Source organism: Misgurnus anguillicaudatus, chromosome 22 (assembly GCF_027580225.2).
Source record: "Misgurnus anguillicaudatus chromosome 22, ASM2758022v2, whole genome shotgun sequence".
In the NCBI taxonomy this organism is placed as follows: Eukaryota; Metazoa; Chordata; class Actinopteri; order Cypriniformes; family Cobitidae; genus Misgurnus; species Misgurnus anguillicaudatus.
Genome location: NC_073358.2, coordinates 34128995 through 34148211, shown reverse-complemented (window position 1 = coordinate 34148211; position 19217 = coordinate 34128995). Strand labels below are relative to the sequence as shown.

Here is a 19217-nt window from a genome sequence, read left to right as displayed (position 1 = left end):
TTTATTTTCTAAGGCATGTTTATAAAGATGCTTAAACATCCTAGTCCTTGCTTAAGCTAAGCCTTGTCTGTGAAACCAGGCCTTCATGTTTTGTTTTAAGCCTTATGTCATGCCATAAAGTCATTTGTTTAAGGTGTGAAGCACCTCACAGATTCTAGGTTGTGAGAAAAGGCTTAAATTCCAGACATGGTTTTACTCTCGGCCTAGTTACATGACCTTGGAAAGGACATGCCTAGCTTTGGGCGAGGTGTTTCATGGGAAAGAATCAATAAAGTAATCATATTACTCACCCGCTCCTGAGTGCCAAATTTACCATCAGCCACTAGATGCACTTCATAGGTGAAGTTCATCGTCATGGCAAGTTTGATCAAGAGGTCAATGCAGAACCCATAGCAGCACTGAGGTACTATGGGGCGACCTGTAGAGGTACAGAAGCCAATCAGATCTACACTCTAAAACGTTTTTATTTATGCATTTGGCCGACGCTTTTATCCAAATCAACTTGCAGCGCATTCAAGCTATACGTTTTATCAATATCGAACCTACAACTTTTTGTGCTGCTATAACGCAGTGCTCTGCCAATTTAGCTCCAGGAATATCAGGAATCAACATAAATACATGAAATTATTACAATATTTACAAAGCAGAAATTGATCTTTAAAGTAAAAATTGCATAATAACTCCTAGCTTTGAACAGTACCTGGAATAGTCTCATTGGGGCCGGTGCAGATCACTTTTTTGATAAGGACTCCATTGACTGTGTATTCTTCCTTACAAGTTCCATCGCGTAGTGTCGGCTTCACGTAGACAAAGGGCTCTTGATGAATAGTGACAATCTATGACGGGAACAAGTGAATTAAATGTCATTACAAGGATTTAATTAGAGCCAACTAAATGCTAAATGATGCATTAAAATTTGTACCTTTAATCTTGTTGACATCTGATAGCCTTTTGGCTTTTCGGTTTCTCCTCCTGGCCAAATAATTTTCCTTTGAGTGTTCATTACAACCTGTAATCCATGAATATAAATATTTACTTATATAATAAATAAAATGTTTGGTTTTTTTCAGTGAATTTCCATGAACATTCCAGACTATGCAAATGTCAACCTTACCATGAAAAATAAAGTTTTAACTCCTGAAGTTTTTAATTCCCAAAGTCAGACTTACTGTATAAATGTCAGAATGGTTAAAAGCAAACATTTTCTCTGAGCAGAAAGACAGCTCATTAAAAACGGAGTGGATTTCATACTTGCGAGCCATTGTAGACGCCCACTTGGACCAGTCTGGTTTTCTGGTAGTTCAGAATGCTGTAGTGGGCGAACCTCCTGTCTCCGTCATCATTAAACTCCACGCGGCCTGTCAGGCCATCTGGATACTTGGATGACATCAGAACTCTGGTACACAAGAGGAGATATTTTAGAAACGGCACAAAATCCCCATTTAAACTCAAAGACGACATTGACGATGACTGGAATGGATGGCACTTTACGAGATTTTGAGATGCAAGTATGTCTAGGAAAGAAATGGCTACTATCTAGGGGAACAGTAAGGGGTGTTGTTTGGGGGATGGATGATGATGGCAGTTCTTGCAGATAATGTGCAGGCAGGAGAAAAGATACGACACCTATAGGGGTCTTTAAAGGGATACGAATCGAAATCTGCTGTAGTCCCACCAGATTTCCCCAAGTCCTTTGTAATCAACAACTTAACAGGCTTGACTTTTATTCAAATCTCACGCCTTTTAATAATTCAAGGCATGTTTTGATAAAGCTAGACCGAAGCCATATTTTTTCACATTACAACCGCCTGCAATTTTAAAATATTTGCTGCGTGAAAGCTTCCACTCTTGTCGGTGCCAGTGATAATGTATGGTAATGCATGACAGCGAATGGATGGTTTGTCGCGCAGCCAATGCTAGCCGGCGCTCGTGATCTCCGGCCTCACCGTTTGAAGAGTGGGCCAGTCTTCCAGATGTTTGTATTGCCAACACAGCCTCGTGGAGGCTCTGTGATATTCTCCTTCTCAAAGAGCTCCTGGATGGACTGGGCCACCACAGCCACGGCATCGTAGATGTGCGCTGACTCGTTCTTGCCATTGATAAGCTGAAGGCCGAGCAAGCCTGCCCAGTTGACAACATTACATAGTGTTGGCCAAGGCCTCACAAACACTACACTCTCACTTCAAGACATATTCGTAATAAACAAATCCCAAAGAAAGAAAAACACGTGCATTGCATATGTCATCTCATAACAGACAGAAGGATGGTCATGAGGGGTTGGGACGGGGTCAGCACTGAGCAGAATGATGTGAACTCGTACACGGATGTGTATAAAGAAGCCGGGGAACAAGAAAATGCGATTGTCGCTTACCATTGTATCCGTACCTCATTTTGGAGGTTGCAAAGCACCACTTATAAATAAACTCATGACAGCCACACCTTAAAAATGTATGCACACTCAAACCAATATGGATTACCACAACTCTCTATTGCATCATTTGTTGTCTACTGAAAGAAAGGACAAACACTCAAAAATGAAACAAATTAGACAGAAAGCACACAGTACAATGAATAAAGAATCACTGCGTTTGAAACCTTTAAACGGTGGTGTTTAAACGTTCAAACACGCAAGTAAAGCACAGACACTGATTCGTCGGTGGGGATTGCAAATACTAATCATATAAAAAGCTTAGGGCACACATGTTCAATTTGTTAAACAGCCTGGGAGAAAGAGATAGAGAGAGAGAGACTGAAAATGGAGAGGATGAAAGTACATACCATCTGGGGCTTCACTCAGTGCTTTACCAGACATCTCCCTTTCTCCAACCAACCACACGTAACCAGAGCCTGTCATATTGAGCTGGCGTGCGGCTTTATAAATGGCTGCGGCCTCATCTTCACTGTGATTGGATAAAGATTAGTGGTAACTGCTTTTTAAACCACCCCCAAATTTACATTGGAAGATGCTTTCATCCAAATGAAGAGTTTGGTTTCAAAACGCGATAAACGCCATTTAGAAAATTAGAACGTATCTGGTCAGTATTAAAAGTAAATTCTTAATTTTACGCAAAATCCAATATCCGCCATGTTATTCTGTCATCTTTTCTCCCTTTTTTCATAAAAGGCGATAAACGCCACTCCTTCTTCTCTGCAGAATGCAATAAATCCGCTTAATAAATCACAGCGCATCATTCCACGCATTGTAAAAAACAATGGCGGTGCGTTGATACACACGGAATCCTAGTTTTCCTCATCTACTTTGTACTTCGTGATCAACAAACAAACAAAAACAACTTTTGTTGGCATTGATAAACCTATGGTGGTTTTTTGTGACGGGCAAGAAACGTAAGCCATCAAAATCTAATAATTTACGCGAGCGGCACTCGGGAGATGGAAAAATGTTGGCTGCTGCTTGTTCTCCCAACAGCATCAAGCTTCTGTCATGCTAACACATTGACCCCAGGGGATCTTATAAAAAAACTTTCCATTATTTTACTCTAAGTCAACAAAAATCGAGCAGGACCAAAACATTTTACAGCTGCTCGCTGTCAAAAAAGTTCAGCGACGACCTCCCAAGGATGACAGCAGCAATGACAGTGTTCTTAATGTAAGTGTTTTGATTAATGGCATTAATGTTTAGTTTTTTTAATTAGTGTATTCCACTAGTCAACTTCATGAATATAGCATGGCAAAAATGAATGCACATGTATATATTGATTCCATAGATTGATAGCATTATGGGGGAAAAACTTGTCATTGATTTATTGCATTTTGTGGAAAAATAATTTGTATTTATAATAATTCTTTGAAAATCAAATTATGGATTTGAATTTTTAATATTATTATAACCTAAAGATGCTATGTGACAGTTTGTAACAGAAAATAGTGGTTTTCATCTTCTCATTTTCTTGGTATAGAAACAAAGCTTTTACCGAAATTTGTCAAAATGGATTTATTGCGTTTTGGAACCAAACTCTTCAAATATGTGTTTTCCTTGCGGATCAAACATATGACTTTTTGATACTTAAGCAATGTTTTTACAGTTGAGCTAAATGCACCATGTGCTTATGCAGTGCTCTAACAACTGAGCTACGGGGGTCTCATTTATAAAGCGTGCGTACACACAAAACAGGGTGGGAAATGTGCATACGCCAGTTCCCACAGCAAGGTTGTGATCCATAAAAAACAAACTTAATGGGAGAATGGGCTTGCAGGGAGGGATCTGAGGATGATTCATGTACGCACACTTGCAGGTGATCTGTGATTTATAAATGGAACATTGCTTTGTTTTTGTAAGTCTTGATATTTTTCGGCGTATGCCAATTTTGGCTTTTGTGCGTATGAGACTTTTAGTAAATGAGACCCCAGGAACTCATTTTAAGGTTATAAGCATAGAAAAAAGCTTCAACTATGGCTTGTCAACAAAATGGATGTATAACTTATTAATCAAATAAACGGAAATCTCATTCATGTACCAAATGACATACTGTACTATACACTGCGCTTAAACTATGCACTATGTTCTTAACCATGTAGTGCAGGGCTATTCAATACGGTCCTAGAAGGCCGGTGTCCCACAGAGTTTAGCTCCAACCCAAAACAAACACACTTGAAGAATTGAAGTCCACAGGATAATTTGAAAATTACAGGCAGGTGTTTGATTGGGGTTGGAGCTGGATTCTTTGGGACACCGGCCCTCCGGGAGTGCATTTACCAAAAGCATCGTTGCTAACCTGTTGGCAGTGGGAAATTGCATGGCAACCAACAAAGTTGCTAACTTCGTTAACTTAGCTTTTGGGAAACGCACTCCAGGACAGTAAATGAATAGCCCTGATCTAGTGTATGAATTTTAGAAGAGTACTGTAGTATTGGGCAAATGACTTCAAACTAAACGTATAATAGAATGAAAGTCAATGAAAATCATTTTGTACTTCCGTTTTGCTTAACATTACTAATGTCATTTTCAGGCTGAGTAATCGTCTCCATGAACTTTCTTTTCATAGGATCTCTGCACTGCCTCTTCTCCATCATACAAAATTGGGAAAGTGAAGTGTGCACACTTTAATTATTTGGTTAAATGAGTCCATCATTTGGGTACTTAAAGGCACTTTTATATACGGTTTATACTGCAAAATGAAGTAAAATAGTGCATAAGTATGTGATTTGGGACGCACCACGTTTATTCAAATAGGGCACATTGGTTTGTGTAATTGATCACTGAGTAAGTACATGACAACAGAATTTTGGGTTAACTATCCATTCAAAACCAATTTAGCCTTGTAGTGTATGCAGTCACTTTTAATATTTTAATGGATACACTCTCTGAATGATTTTCTGAAATATATCAAATATTTTCTAAAATACATACTGTATAGGGGTGAGCGGGGCACAAACTAACGCAGGGTTAATTGTGACACAGATACTTTACATATTTATACAGGGCCAAGCAATCTTTGCTTTTAGTCTTTTTCTCTTACTGTCAGAAGAGGATCTTCTGTGAATTTGTGAAAAGTTTTGATGTGTTTTGATAAAGATATTGAACAAAGAGTGTTTTGGAGGCATAAAAGTAAATTTCATTGTCTTATTTTTTTCCGATTTTTGAGTTGGGTGTGTAAGTCACCAAATCCAGCCTTATATTACGGTATTTGAATAAAGAAAAACATAACACAATTTTCTTAAAATGTGAGCAACATCTAGTAACTTGATAGCTGGGATTGAAAACATTTTTACACAGCGGGGTTAGTTGTAACAGTGTTACAGTTAAGCCTCATGTATACAATGATAATGAAATTAAAACAATTTCAATACTATTCATCAAAATAATAACTGTTAATATCAGTGGAAATAACTCACAATTATCTTTTTTCTTAATTGTGCAGCCCTTTCAAAAAAATCTATTTATATGCATTGATGCTTAATACAAGGATGGTTAGATGAAGGATCATGGATTGATGTGTGGATATCTATCTATTATAATAGGCAGATATATAAACAATATCCACCTTTAGTAGGGCTATATAGACAGAATTTTATTGACTTATTTGTGTTTAAACTAAATTTTCTAGCAGGTGTTACAGTAAACCCTCTGTTTGTTACACTTAACCCCATCTATGGGGTAAGTTGTAACGTTTGCACTCCTGTCACTATCGGTGTAATTGTACGATAACTAGGGCTGGGCCGATACCACTTTTTTTCTGTGTCTGATACCGATGCCGATACCACAACCTTGAGTATCTGTCGATACCGAACCAATACAATCAATAAAACTTTGTGCAATACTGCTGCTTTATTTTTATTTAAATGTTAAGTAGCAACATTTTTAATTTGTCAGCACAAAATTTCAAAATGAAATGTAAGGTGCAACTTTGGACAATTTAAAGTGCAACTTTGTGCAAATTCATGTTGCTCAGCAAGCTGGCTTTACGACAAGTCGCCTTGACAGTTAAGGTCCGTGTTGGATCAGATTGTACTCCCCGACTTCCACAATATTCGATCCAGCCATTTTCGCCAATATCGGACTAATATCGATATGGAATATTGGATCGGCCCACCCCTAACGATAACGGTAGGTCCCACAAAAAACATTATGTGTTAATTTGTAGCAGAGATGTGTGTGTTGATTGTGTAAAAAAAATTATTAATCTAACTTAAATATTTTTCGAATGATAGAGCCAAAGTCAAAAAGCGTTAGGTTGTGCCCCGCTCTCCCCTACTCTTAAAAATCCTCGGTTATTTTCAACCCAAAATGCTGGATTTTTTTAGCCCATTTTAGGGTCAAATATAAAAATGTTCTGGGTTAATTTAACCCAGGATTTTGTAGAGTGTATGCTTGACTCACATCAGCCTAACAGCTGACCACCACATGGATCATTTAACAACTTCAGTGATTAGTAATCAAATAGAGATGAACTCACCTCGCCGACAAGATGATAACGCGTGCCTCCAGCTCTTTGGCTTCCTGGAGCAGAGCCGTCAGATTTGTGTCTTGGCTGAACAGGAGCACTTTCTCTGCCTGGGATTAGGACACAGCATTAGTCAAGTAGTTGACTCATCCCCACCATGAACCATGCTTTTTCAGCGCTGCCATTTCTTTTTTTCTCTCTCTCTTTCTTTTTTTTGGGGTGGGGAGGGGGATGTTGAAAAATGAAGTAAAAAATGTTTCTAAGATAATCTGCTTAAATAAAAGAAAAACTTAAGTAAGCTTGGAGCAGCAAAAAGTTCTGCATTGTCACATGCAAACTGAAGGGAATCAAGATTCCAAGGAAGAACGTGCATGTTAGAAAAAGAGGGAGAAGAAGATTGATGCAACCGGAAAGCAAAAAACAGGTGGAAGGTGGTGGTGGTGGTGGCTTCTTTCCCAACCAAAAAAAAGAAACAACGAAAAGGGAGAAATGCTGCAGAAAGGTGGGAGAAACATCTGGATTGTGCCTGTCCCACACGACCAGATCTCCACGCACTGTGTCAAAAGAATAGACTTGCAATCTTGCTGGCTTCAATACATGCATTTCTTTTCACAAAAATAAGAAAGTGATAGGTGGGGGGAGCGTTTCTTTTTTTTTTAAATACGCTTTAACAGAAAAAACAACCCATTCCCGATTGAAATCATAAAAAGAATCCAAACATAAATAGACGTGCTGGAAGGATCTCTGGAAACGTTTGTTGCTTGTTTGATTGGTTTCTAGTGGCTACTTTCAGATAACTTTTGGGCGGCGTGCATTGACCATGCAAATATACCTTGGGTCCTCGCTTGTTGTCAAAGGACAGTTGGTCGAGGTTTTCATAGTTCCTGTTTTTACTCTGATGAATAATGTGCACAGAGAAAATATGCAGACACAGAATATTATAAACAGTTATAAATGGTGCGCAGTAAAGCATTCCAACAATCTCCACTTTTCTGCTTCAAATTGGGAAACTCTAATCCTGGGGCTTGCAAAAACATCAACACACAAACCTGACCTAGACATAATGGCTTGAACATTTAAAGGTGATATTTTATTGTCTCTCTGTCCTTTAATCTATCTGTTTTACTTAGTTAATCCATAGATATGTGCTAACTTGTACCCTTGGGTGTTGTAATGTCAAATCTAACTCATTATGACGCATATATAAAAGAAGCTCATTGCTGTTTATTAATTGTGCCGTAAATCCAAGGGCAACCTAATGCAGTTTACGCATCACATTCATCAGTTTAAACGTCTTTGTCAATCTACCGTGAAAGAACATCGGCTACAGTCCATGAAGCCCAGTTTGTCGCTATCACAAGGAAAGCTCATTGAGACATATGGCCTGAAATGAATTGTATATTTAAAGCGCTCTATCAAGATAATGCACATTCAAAATACATTAACTCACGTCCTACTATTTTTGAGCTTTGCATCTTTTGGTAAAGCACAAAAATGCTAAATACTGTCTGATAAAACGCAACAGATTCAATCAGAGTCTTTATATACTGCATAGATTTTAAAATTACTCAATGTAGAACATAAACTCTGACTGAGTAACCAGCAGCTGAAAAGCTTTTGCGATCAAGCGGTAATTATTTTCAAGCCCAGTTATATTGTATGAATGCCAACCAGACTGTGAACTTGGACTTCCAACGCAAAACGGAGAAAAACTGCAATTATTCTCAGCTTGTTTCCCTCAAGCCACAGCTACCGTCTAACAATGAGTCACCGAACCAGACAAAAACATTTATTGCAATAAAGAATCAAAAAGCCTGTTTGTTTCCTAAACTTACAGCAGACACGGATTGTATTGATGTTTTTTTATTTCATTAAAAAACACATCCATAATAAGCAGCAAGTTCTAGATATCTAAAAAGAGTTTGACTGATGAGTTCCCAGAACAGTATGAGAATATGTGCATATAAAACCAGCTAGCCTAGGGGCTGCCATTACTGGAAATGACATTGCATCGACATTGCAGTTGTCCCACATAAACAGTGCTGTGCAAATGGATTCAGGCGCCTGACAAATATCTCATTCTATTGAACTACAAATCATCAAATTATGTTGCATTTTAAGCACTGTTTGTGAAGAGATACAGTAAAACTGCATTACACTCTTAAAAATAAAGGTGCTTAAAAGGTTTTTCACAGCAATGCCATAGAAGATCTATTTTTGGTTCCTCAAAGAATCATTTCAAGATCTCAGATGGGTGTTTCTTGCGAAATTAGACTTATGAGGTGTCATGAAACATTTTGATTAAAAAAGTAAGATTTATCCAAAGTAAGATTATCAAAATAAGAAGCATGCAGTTACAAACATCTCTTCGTGTACTATTTTGCACATGATTTCAAATGACATCATACAAACCAATTTAGTTGTTTTTTTACATTTAAGTGGAACATTTTCATTACTGTAACATGCCCATCACTGGATTTGGGTTCTTTGACATGGAAATATTTATAATTTAAAAATCAAAAAAAAAAAGCTTCAAGTGCATGTTATACTATAAACATTTACAGTAAAGAAACATGTGGTATTTGGTGATCATTGATAAATGTAGAGACAATAATAAGAAATATAAATGTGTTCAAGACCAATTTTCTCGTCCTCTGCAACAATTTTCAATCATTGTTTAAGTCCTCAAGGAACTAACATTTTAAATAAAAAATTGTTGGAAGGGACATAATTGACTGTGACACTCAAGATGGCTACCCGTTTAGCATTTCTTATTTTTTCTGTCCAGATTACAGTAATGTTTGATAATCTAAAAAATGTAAATAATTCTATAGGAAATATTTTTTAAATCCTCTAAAAATAATGGGTTTAGTAAGTTTAGACCTTAATCTTATATGTGCAAAAAAAATCTGATGCTGGACACCTTTTAAGTCTGGATTTCGTGAGAATCACCCAGATGCAAAACCCTTTGTGTCTGCAACCCTGTATCACGAAATTAAGTACTAATCACGTAAATTTGTGAGTCTTTTCCCTGGACACTGACACGCTTTTCCGCCTTTTTGCGTGAATATCACGCATTTCGGTTTACGTGTCACTGTCACGTATTTGTTACTCAACTGTTTTGTCCTATTTTCAAACAATTGACGCTTCGGTTCAGGGTTAGGATGTCACTTTAAGTGATGGTTTATACCTTTTTTTATTATTTTTCTAATACATTTTATGATTTTTAAACCATTGTCACCTGGCATTAGGGTTAGAGTTGGGTTTGGGTAAGGATGTCATTTTATGTAAATCTAACCCTAAACCGAAGCGACAATGGTAAGAAAATAGGACAAAACAGCCGAGCAACAAACACATGACAGCGACACGCAAACAGAAACGCGCGACATGTTCACGCAAAAAGGCTGAAAAGTGTGTCACAGAAAAGACTTTACGTGAATTTCGTGATACGGGGTTGGCGTCTGACATGTTTTCTTGTAAATGAGCATTTTTTATCAGAGAAGATTTTGAGGGTGGGATTAAGTGAATTTTAAGCAAAAGTGTTTGATGAATGTATAATATGTGCGAGAGGATTCGGTTATTATCATTATCTGGTTTTGATGGAGGTGGCGTTTTGCATCTCAACTCCTCATTTCTTTCTTATCTTTTAATAATCTAAAGAACCTTTCTCACCACAAAAAAAACATTTTTTGGGGGGGGATGTTAAAGGTTCTTTATGGAACCATTTAGCAAAAATAGTTCTATGCCAAAAGGAAGCACCTATTTTTTTAAGAGTGCGCAAGTTAAATCCTTATACGACTGTACTTACTGTTACAAAAAAATAATAAAATATGTACTTTGAAATAAAATGGCTACTAACAAATTAATTACTTATCACAAACAAGAAGACTTTTCAATCAAAACCAACCAAATCCCATGCAGATTTTTTTGCACAGCCCCAGGTTAAGTCCCTCATTTTGCTCCTGTTGTGAATAGACAAGTAGGAGAATCTGACTATGGTAAAAAGCAATGTGAGATGAGTAGAAAAGTACAAAGTTTTGCAGATAAACCACTTCAGACGCTGCAGATGCCTTTGGCATAAATAATGTTAGCCAATGAAAAGAAAGGTGTTTACACAACAGAAAAAAGAAAACATTTAACATATACAGAGGACCTTTGAGGTTTTGATTACAGAAACACACACTGACTTACACGCACACTCTTTTACACGCTGGGGCATTTGAGTCTCGAACCTATGCATCTCACCTTCGTCTCCCTCTCCTCCAGCAGAGTTTCCAGTCGTTTCTGTGCGGCTCGCCCTTCGTGGTCGTCGCTCACGATCAGAATGATGTGATTCCACTGGAATTCGCGCATCATGTCGAACCATACCTGGGCTTGGTGAGAATATGGCGGCACCGTGCGCAGGAAAGAGAGGTGGATACTCTAGAAGAAGGACAAGTGGGGAAAAAGAACTGGTGTCTCGAGAGGCTACACAAGGGCCCGAGGCAATTTTAGTTCATTATAATTTAATCATTTGAACTGTAATTAATTTAGAGACGGATTCCAACATCCCTCCACAGTATGCAGAAATGCCATAAGGCAAAGATCATAAGTATATGTCATATATTCCTAAAAATCTACATGGGTCCAATGATTTCATACTGTTTTTAATTAGATGCCTCTGAAAGGACGAGATTGGAACTGAAACCAAGTAAGCATAAGCTATATCACGTTACTCAGCCTAAATGAAGAAAACCATCATGGACTAATTCATTCAATTTTAACTACTTTGCTCATTCTAGCCTCTAGAAAGGTTTTACTTAAAAACAAGCAAGGTAATAAATAAGAAGGACGCGGTATCATCTGTGATGAGGGGAGTTAAATTAAGGCAGAATTAACAGAGCTACAGTCACACTCACCTTATCTGAATAGATGGACATGCGGGTGGTTAGACCCACCACAGGAATACGGTAAAAACCTGCTGTGTAGGACACCGGTGTGGGGGTCAGATGGTCATTGGACTGGGGTGGGTGGCTCACCAAGATCGCATAAACCTGAGGACATTCAATATCTCAATTGGGAGAAAAATCCAACAAAGACTTTTTTCACAACTGGCTTGTGTCATAGCTAGTAATCAGCCATTGAACTACATGTATATGTTCAGTATATGTGCACGGTCATAAATGGACCTTAGCTGTCACTTTGGTGGTATTTGCACCTAAACAGTTTAGTACCTCAGAGAGGTTCTGCATATTAGTAACTCAAAGTATTGTTACCAAATGTATACATATATATCTGTTCCTAAATGGTATATATTAATACCGTTTTACAGGAGCTTGGGACAATTTTACCGTTTTTTTCTGACAGTGTATAGACACGACAGCAACATAAACAAACAGCTTTTGTGGACAAAATGCAACTTCCGGTAGACTTCCACATAGAATCAATAACAACAGAGTTACAGTAGTTTATTTCTCATAACAAGGGAATAAAATTACCTTAGTTCATATTATTTTTAACGCGTATTAACTTATACTAAGCTAACGTTACTGTGTAAAATTAATATGTTAGCTACAACAGGTCCTTGAATTCTTGCCTGGCTACCAAACCTCTCAGCATAGTTGTGACCCATGGTTGTCGTCTCCTCTCGTCTTTAGCAAACAAAAACATTTTCTACAAGGTATTTGTTTCAGAGATCAGTTTAGCCACTAGCCATAACGACACATAAATTCCGACCAGATCACTTCGGTTCAGGCGCGTAATTGCGACAACGCGCATGCGCACAGGCTACCACTCAGAAATCAACGGTCATTTTTCGATTAATTTATCTTAATTAATATTTGTATAATATTTAGAAATGTGTATATATATATATATATATATATATATATATATATATATATATATATATATATATATATATATATATATATATATATATATATATATATATATATATATATATATATATATATAGATAACACAAATAAGAAATATAAGAATTGTGTTGTGAATTAAAAAAAAATCTAAATTATGTTACACTTGAGCATATTCAAAGTAGCCACCCGTTGCTTAGAATTTGTCTGTTTACATATCACCAGTTTTTGTATCTTTAGATCACCTTGGGGTGCTTTTAAAACGATATATAGGTATCCAAGTTATCCAACACAAGGTTTTCATCCATGCATCTGCGAGTATTTATTGGGCGGGTTTGAAACAATGTGGATAGTAATCTGTGTTGCAGCACTAAAGTCTATAATCTGTACCTCCATCGCAGTGTAATGTTCTGCTACAGACTTCCTGGCCAGAACAAAGCAGCTGTTATTGGGGCGCCATGTTGGCCTCGTTTCACGTATTTCATTAAACAGATGATGTGGCCCACTGGTGCCATGGCGCCATATAGAGGTCGTTGTTGTTGCCATGAACGTTTTACTTCTAATGTGATTTATTTGCATTTACCTGACGCCACATGAATTACAGAATATATAGTGTGTGTATAGTAACCAATATTTCAGACTGAGTTCATATCACTTCTGATCACAACGTTAAATACCTCATTTCCAACATGGCAATTCACGGCTGCGAATGCTTACTCATCGGTAAGGTCAAAATGGACCCCCTCCCCCGGATCCTGTTGAATGTTTTCTTCTGTACAATGTGCTTTCGTGTTTAACAACGTTTTGACGTCGCAGATATAAAACGTTATATACAAATTAACAGGTAAATACAATTTAATGCAATTAAATATAATTTCGAAATGTCTATCCATTTTTGAATGCACGTTTTGCCTTTTCTTTTTTTTTGTGGGTTTTGTAAGCGAAAACATAGTCTATGTTCTAGTTTTTCGCGTAGCCTACTACAGAAAAACAATCAACAGCTGGCAGGCAAACAAAAAATAAATTAATAAATAAAAACAAAACTTCGATACAAGGAAATAAATTGACTTCTAGCAGGCAGTTATCAGAAACTGTATCTATTGTTGCTAGTAAATAATAATCTAATAATAATTATAATAATAGTTATGATTAGGCTACTTGACAGATTTTTGGTAAACAAATTGGAAAGGTGCGTCTTTTTGAGGAGCCTCCTCGTGATCTTAACGAGTGTGTTACCTGGTTGGAGATGAGGTCTTCACAAACGGATAGTGCCATCTGAATCGCATTTGGTTTATGAGTGACCGAAATAGCGTTCATCTTGAACTTGTCTTTGCCGTATATGTTGTTGGCTTGGGTGACAGCGTCTTTGAACACTTGCTCATATCTCTTCTGGCTCAAGACAGCCCCGATATTTACAGTCTTCGGTTCGCATCCACCTCTCGCACAGGAGCACGAGATGAGGAAGGCGAACAGGACCAGACGCATTTTGCCCTGGATCACAGACGAGTCCAGCTGAGCGCCCTGTGAAGGATGCGTGTCGATGTCCGTGGATTAGACAGATCTCCTCTCACCGCGTCCTCTCCGACAGCACTGGAATTCAATCTCCTCAATGTACTCTGTTGAGGAATGTGCTTGGTTCATTCACTCTTGATTGTTCACTCGTCACAAAGCCCGTTTATTCCCAGGAAAAAAAACATGTCAACACGCCTTTTTTTTTTAGAAATGATGCTTGCTGTTGTTGATAGTCGTCTAACAGATTTTCTCTCTGTGTGCGTCCCAGGAGAATGCAAAATCAAGTTATATTATTGCTCAAGTGATTTGTATTCATAAAGCCACTTCTGTTCTTGCCGTGATTGAAGGTGCAATGAAGGTCTATCACGTCCGCCGCGGGTCCGGGTGACCTGATGCTCTGCGCGAGCCGCTGTCCTTGGTGCTGAAAGCTGTGCTCGCGCACGGATGCGCGCTCACTCGCAGATTACGCCTGATATCACTGTGCTGTCACGGTTGAATAGACTTCAAAACGTTTGATATAACGCGAGGAAAATCTCAACTCGGCACGTTATCGTTTTGATTGAACGGATTTTTACATAACGTTGATGATGTGTGTAAGTCACATGAGATAAGTTAGATATTACATGAGGTGTAAGCCTTCATATTAGTAGTCTAATGTGCGAAGTGTCACAGGTTTTTTTGTATAAAATGGGCGTTTATTCATGTTGTGTATTTATTTGCGTGTTCATTATTTGTTCAAACCCATAAGTCAACCATTTAAATACTTTTAGACAAAATAAGTTTAAAATAAAATAACGGTGCCAGTTGGTGATACATTAATATAGAATATAATTTAGTGTTATGGCCCATTACAAGTCGATAGGCTTATTATATTGAAAAATAGCCTATATCATTTATGACAAATGTATAACTCCGTGTCATTCTTACATGTGGTTGTTCTTTACATGCGTGCTGTCAATGGACTTTCATTTAAAACAAAGAGTAATGCTTTTTCTTATAAAAAATAATCAATGGGAGCTTGTCTCAATCTATCAACCGTATATAGCTCCGGAACAGGCGCGTTCAAGTGCAATGGAGAATTTCAGCGAGACCCTTGTTACCAAGGAAACAAGCATCTCCGGCTCGAGGTGCAACTCTTTTTTCCAGACACATAACTTACAATTATGAAAAATGCATTTGTTTCCTTAAGGATATAAATTTTAACAAATTAAACTTTCTCTAAATGCTAAATTTAACTTGTCTACATGTATGCAAAAATGTAATCAAATATATTCTGTTTCATTTTGATGTTGCATTTATATTACATCACTACTGCTGGCAGGAAGAAATTCACTCATGGTCACAGATAATCAGCAACTTAAGTCAGACATGGATGGAATTTTGATTTTAAATAAAGTACATGTCTTGCTTGGAAGCGATAATATAGAATAAATTATGTTTTGTTAAGTTTGCTGAAGGCAGCATTTACATGGAGCAACCACAACAATCACTACATTACATTTACAATGAGCAATGGATTGTGTGCACCAAATATATAAATATAAACCAAGCTATATGTCATGTGCACAATCATATAGCTTACACTCTGTTTTAAATATTAGTCACACGCACCCACAGTCACACGCAGAGAGAGAGATTAAAACATGACATCAGTTGAGTGCAGGCACAAACAACAGCAGGGAAGGAAATGCGCTCTACGTATTAAATAATCATTGCTCTCTTTTCAGGACATACTTAATCTTTCTTTTTCCTCAGACCTTTTTCCACACACAATAAAGCTATGTGAGCCATGCACTCATTAAAGGAAACTGGAATCATTAGACATCAATAGAAGCATTAACTCACATTACACAGTGTATTGTGGCGTGCATCCCTATAAGACATGGAAATGTGAATAAGCGGAGATGGCAGCCGAACTGCTACTTAGATGCTTCAGGCCCTCAATAAATGATACCAGCAGTGTCAAACTGGGTCTCAGCTCTCAAAGTGTCACTTTGGATCATGCAGTGGTAATGCACTAATATGTGCTGCAGTGGTTGTTAGTTTGATTTCAGTAGGTTATAACTTTGATGTGTATACAAAACTCCTACACCATTTTACATGCAAATAGTATCATACATAACATGCCTTAAAAAAAGAATTTTCATGCATATTTGGTTGTCTTAAGATTGGAATATTCCTCTGAGACTCTTTATTTAACATAGCACTAACAGTTTTTCACTGAAGGCATGTTTTGTTAACATGTCATTCATTTAATGTATGCATTTGGCAGATCCTTTTATCCAAAACAACTTATACAGTGCATTTAAAACATTTTAAAATCATTTTCTTATAGGATCAAAGCAATGACATTTGTTGCTAATGCAATTCTGTGTCAATTAAGCTACTGGATCTGTAAGAACTAGGAACATTCTTTGCATACATAATTTAAACCATTCTGCAAAAACCTATCCTAAATGCCTGTTTAATTATTCTTATCTGTGTGTAATGAAGAGGCTTTGCTATAATTATCCAGGACAACAAAAACAAAGACAGGCTCGTAATGATGCTCTTAGCGCAGAGGAGAATGCGATTCAGCTGAATGTTTTTATCACTTCTGACAAGCACCCATTTCTATAACTCTAAAGGAGAATGAGATTTAAAAGTGCACTGCGTAGAAGCACATTTAAAGTGCATGCAATATTTAAAACCTTATGCCTTTGTCAAAATTTAGCAGAGCTTCAGGGTAAAGCCATTAGTTACACAATAGTTGGTTTTAGCTGTGCATTCATTCTGAGAAAGCATAGTATGCGGTCCCCATTTTGTAAAACAGAGAATGTTCTCCAAATAAAGGGAAATGATTGCAGCAGGATTTATTCTGCAAGAAAAATTTTCTCATTCAAAATATTATTCGACCCTAAGTATTATTTTTATTCTCATGCATTTTTTTCCACTCCTGTCCTGATTGATTGTGTACAGCAAAAAGAGCAGGCAGAATGAAACTCTCGGTGGAAAATAGCTCCACCTAATGGTATCACAATAGACCCACGTTACAGGACTTAACATCATGTCATCATTTACTCACTCTTATGTTGTTACAAACCTGTATACATTTCTTTGTTCTGATAAACACGAATGAAGATATTTTGAAGACTGTTCGTAATCACACCATTCATTTCCGTAGTATTCTTTTTTCCTACTACGGTTTGTTTACAAACATTCCTCAAAATATCTTCTTTCGTGTTCATCAGAACAAAAAAATTTATACAGGTTTCTAACAACATAAGAGTGAGTAAATAATGGCAGAATTTTCATTTATTTTGGGTGAACTATCCCTATAAGTACTTAATCAATTTAACAACAATGTAGCGATAGTGTATATAATGGTTTAGTCAAACCTAAGGAGGTAAAAATGTGGCTAGTTGAGTGGCTTCATTAAAATCTCATCACACTATTTATGTGAGGCACATCAGCATTAATGTGGAAGGGAAATCTGTGTTTACACCTTGTCTATCTCAATGACCAACTTTTTGGTCTTTGGCCTGAGTACACAGCACTCATTGTGCTGTAAAAGGTGTTATTTAAATGCTGTTTTCTCCTTCTGCCAGCAGCTCTTATATCACCCTTCCTCTGAACAATGAATGAAGTAGCCTTATCACAGAATTAATTAATACCTCTCAACAGAGTAATTACACTTCACACAATATTAACAGAAGAACTCGGTGAAATCTTGATTTGTTTGGATTTTTAGTTGCTAAAAGATGTGGGTGCAGCAAAGAGTACCATTAAATTATTCTACTGAAGCAGGGGCGTAGCCACGAGGGGACCTGGGTGGGCCTTGGCCCCCACATTTACATGTCCGCCCCCACAGATTTCCAATTGCTTAAAATAAAAGAAATAACATAAGAAAATGTTGATTTCTAAGTCTGATTTACAGCTGTTTTCAAACTTGATTGGATTAGCTCATGTCATGTGTTGTTGTGCGTAACTTGTGCTGTCATCTTTGCATGAGAGTTCATTCATATTTGGTGACAATGGCAGCTGGCGCGCAAAGTACAATATTACGCTTTTTCAAAAAAGCACGGAAAGATGAGCGAGAAGAAGAAAATGTGCCATCCATATAATCTGAGTATACTTCATGTTCTGCTGAAACGGTGAAGTAAATATGCTGTTTTAAATGTGTACAGGTGTTAAGCTGTTTTATTTATAGGTGTGAAGCTATATATATATATATATATATATATATATATATATATATATATATATATATATATATATATATATTTAAGATGGGACCCCCCAAAATAAAATTATAGCTATGCCCCTGCACTGAAGAGCAAACAATGCTTTGGTGTTTTTTTAGTATTTTTTATTACAGTCTTAACCCAACTTATTACTTTGATAAAAAATAGTTTTTGAAGATGATTTAACGCCCAAAGTCACATCCTCTCTAGATCTTCCAGTTTCCACACTTTATTCAGCTATAAATGAAATGATTTACACTTTTACACCTGGTCCACTGTAGGATATATATTGGCCCTAAATATATTTGAATACTAATAGTAATAAAATGTGAGAAAGGGACAGCACTCACAGTTCAAGCTTCAAAAATAGCGTTAACCCTAACACTAACCCGTGGGAGATTAAACGCTATTTTTGAAGCTTGAACTGTGAGTGCTGTCCCTTTCTCACATTTTATGACATTATTCACATTGAGGGATTTAGCACCCAGTTTGATTTACCCCATTATCAGTAAGTGTGAGCGTGTTGTTGCACAGAAAAATACTAATAGTAAACCAAAAATGTTCTGAAAGGCTTGAATTTAATTGGAACAAAACAAACAGCTGATAGGATTTCTTCTACAAAATTATCACTTCCCTGCTTTATGAATATGAGATTGCAATTGTCTCATAAATGTATTTGTTTCAAATAATGCCAAGCGAGTGATGATCTGTTATCATTAAGTTAG

General features: G+C 37.1%; 1 protein-coding gene across 5 annotated transcripts in view; it reads right to left on the bottom strand.

The window, feature by feature from the left end:
- Positions 1–14841, bottom strand: part of grin1b (glutamate receptor, ionotropic, N-methyl D-aspartate 1b) — a 34752-nt gene extending 19911 nt beyond the window's left edge. Inside the window, exons 1-11 of one of the 5 annotated variants that reach the window (XM_073860992.1) lie at positions 13994–14841; positions 11801–11935; positions 11148–11324; positions 7735–7797; positions 6915–7012; positions 2779–2900; positions 1947–2121; positions 1252–1396; positions 923–1009; positions 701–836; positions 291–418 (exon numbers count right to left, since the gene is read on the bottom strand). In XM_073860992.1, the coding sequence (XP_073717093.1) occupies positions 291–418; positions 701–836; positions 923–1009; positions 1252–1396; positions 1947–2121; positions 2779–2900; positions 6915–7012; positions 7735–7797; positions 11148–11324; positions 11801–11935; positions 13994–14242 (1515 nt within the window). In that variant the 5' untranslated portion in view covers positions 14243–14841. Of the gene's footprint in view, positions 1–290; positions 419–700; positions 837–922; positions 1010–1251; positions 1397–1946; positions 2122–2778; positions 2901–6914; positions 7013–7734; positions 7798–11147; positions 11325–11800; positions 11936–12379; positions 12402–13993 lie in introns of those variants that run through there. The other 4 variants (XM_073860994.1, XM_073860995.1, XM_073860993.1 and 1 more) reach the window with 4 other exon arrangements.
- Positions 14842–19217: the final 4376 nt, after the last annotated feature.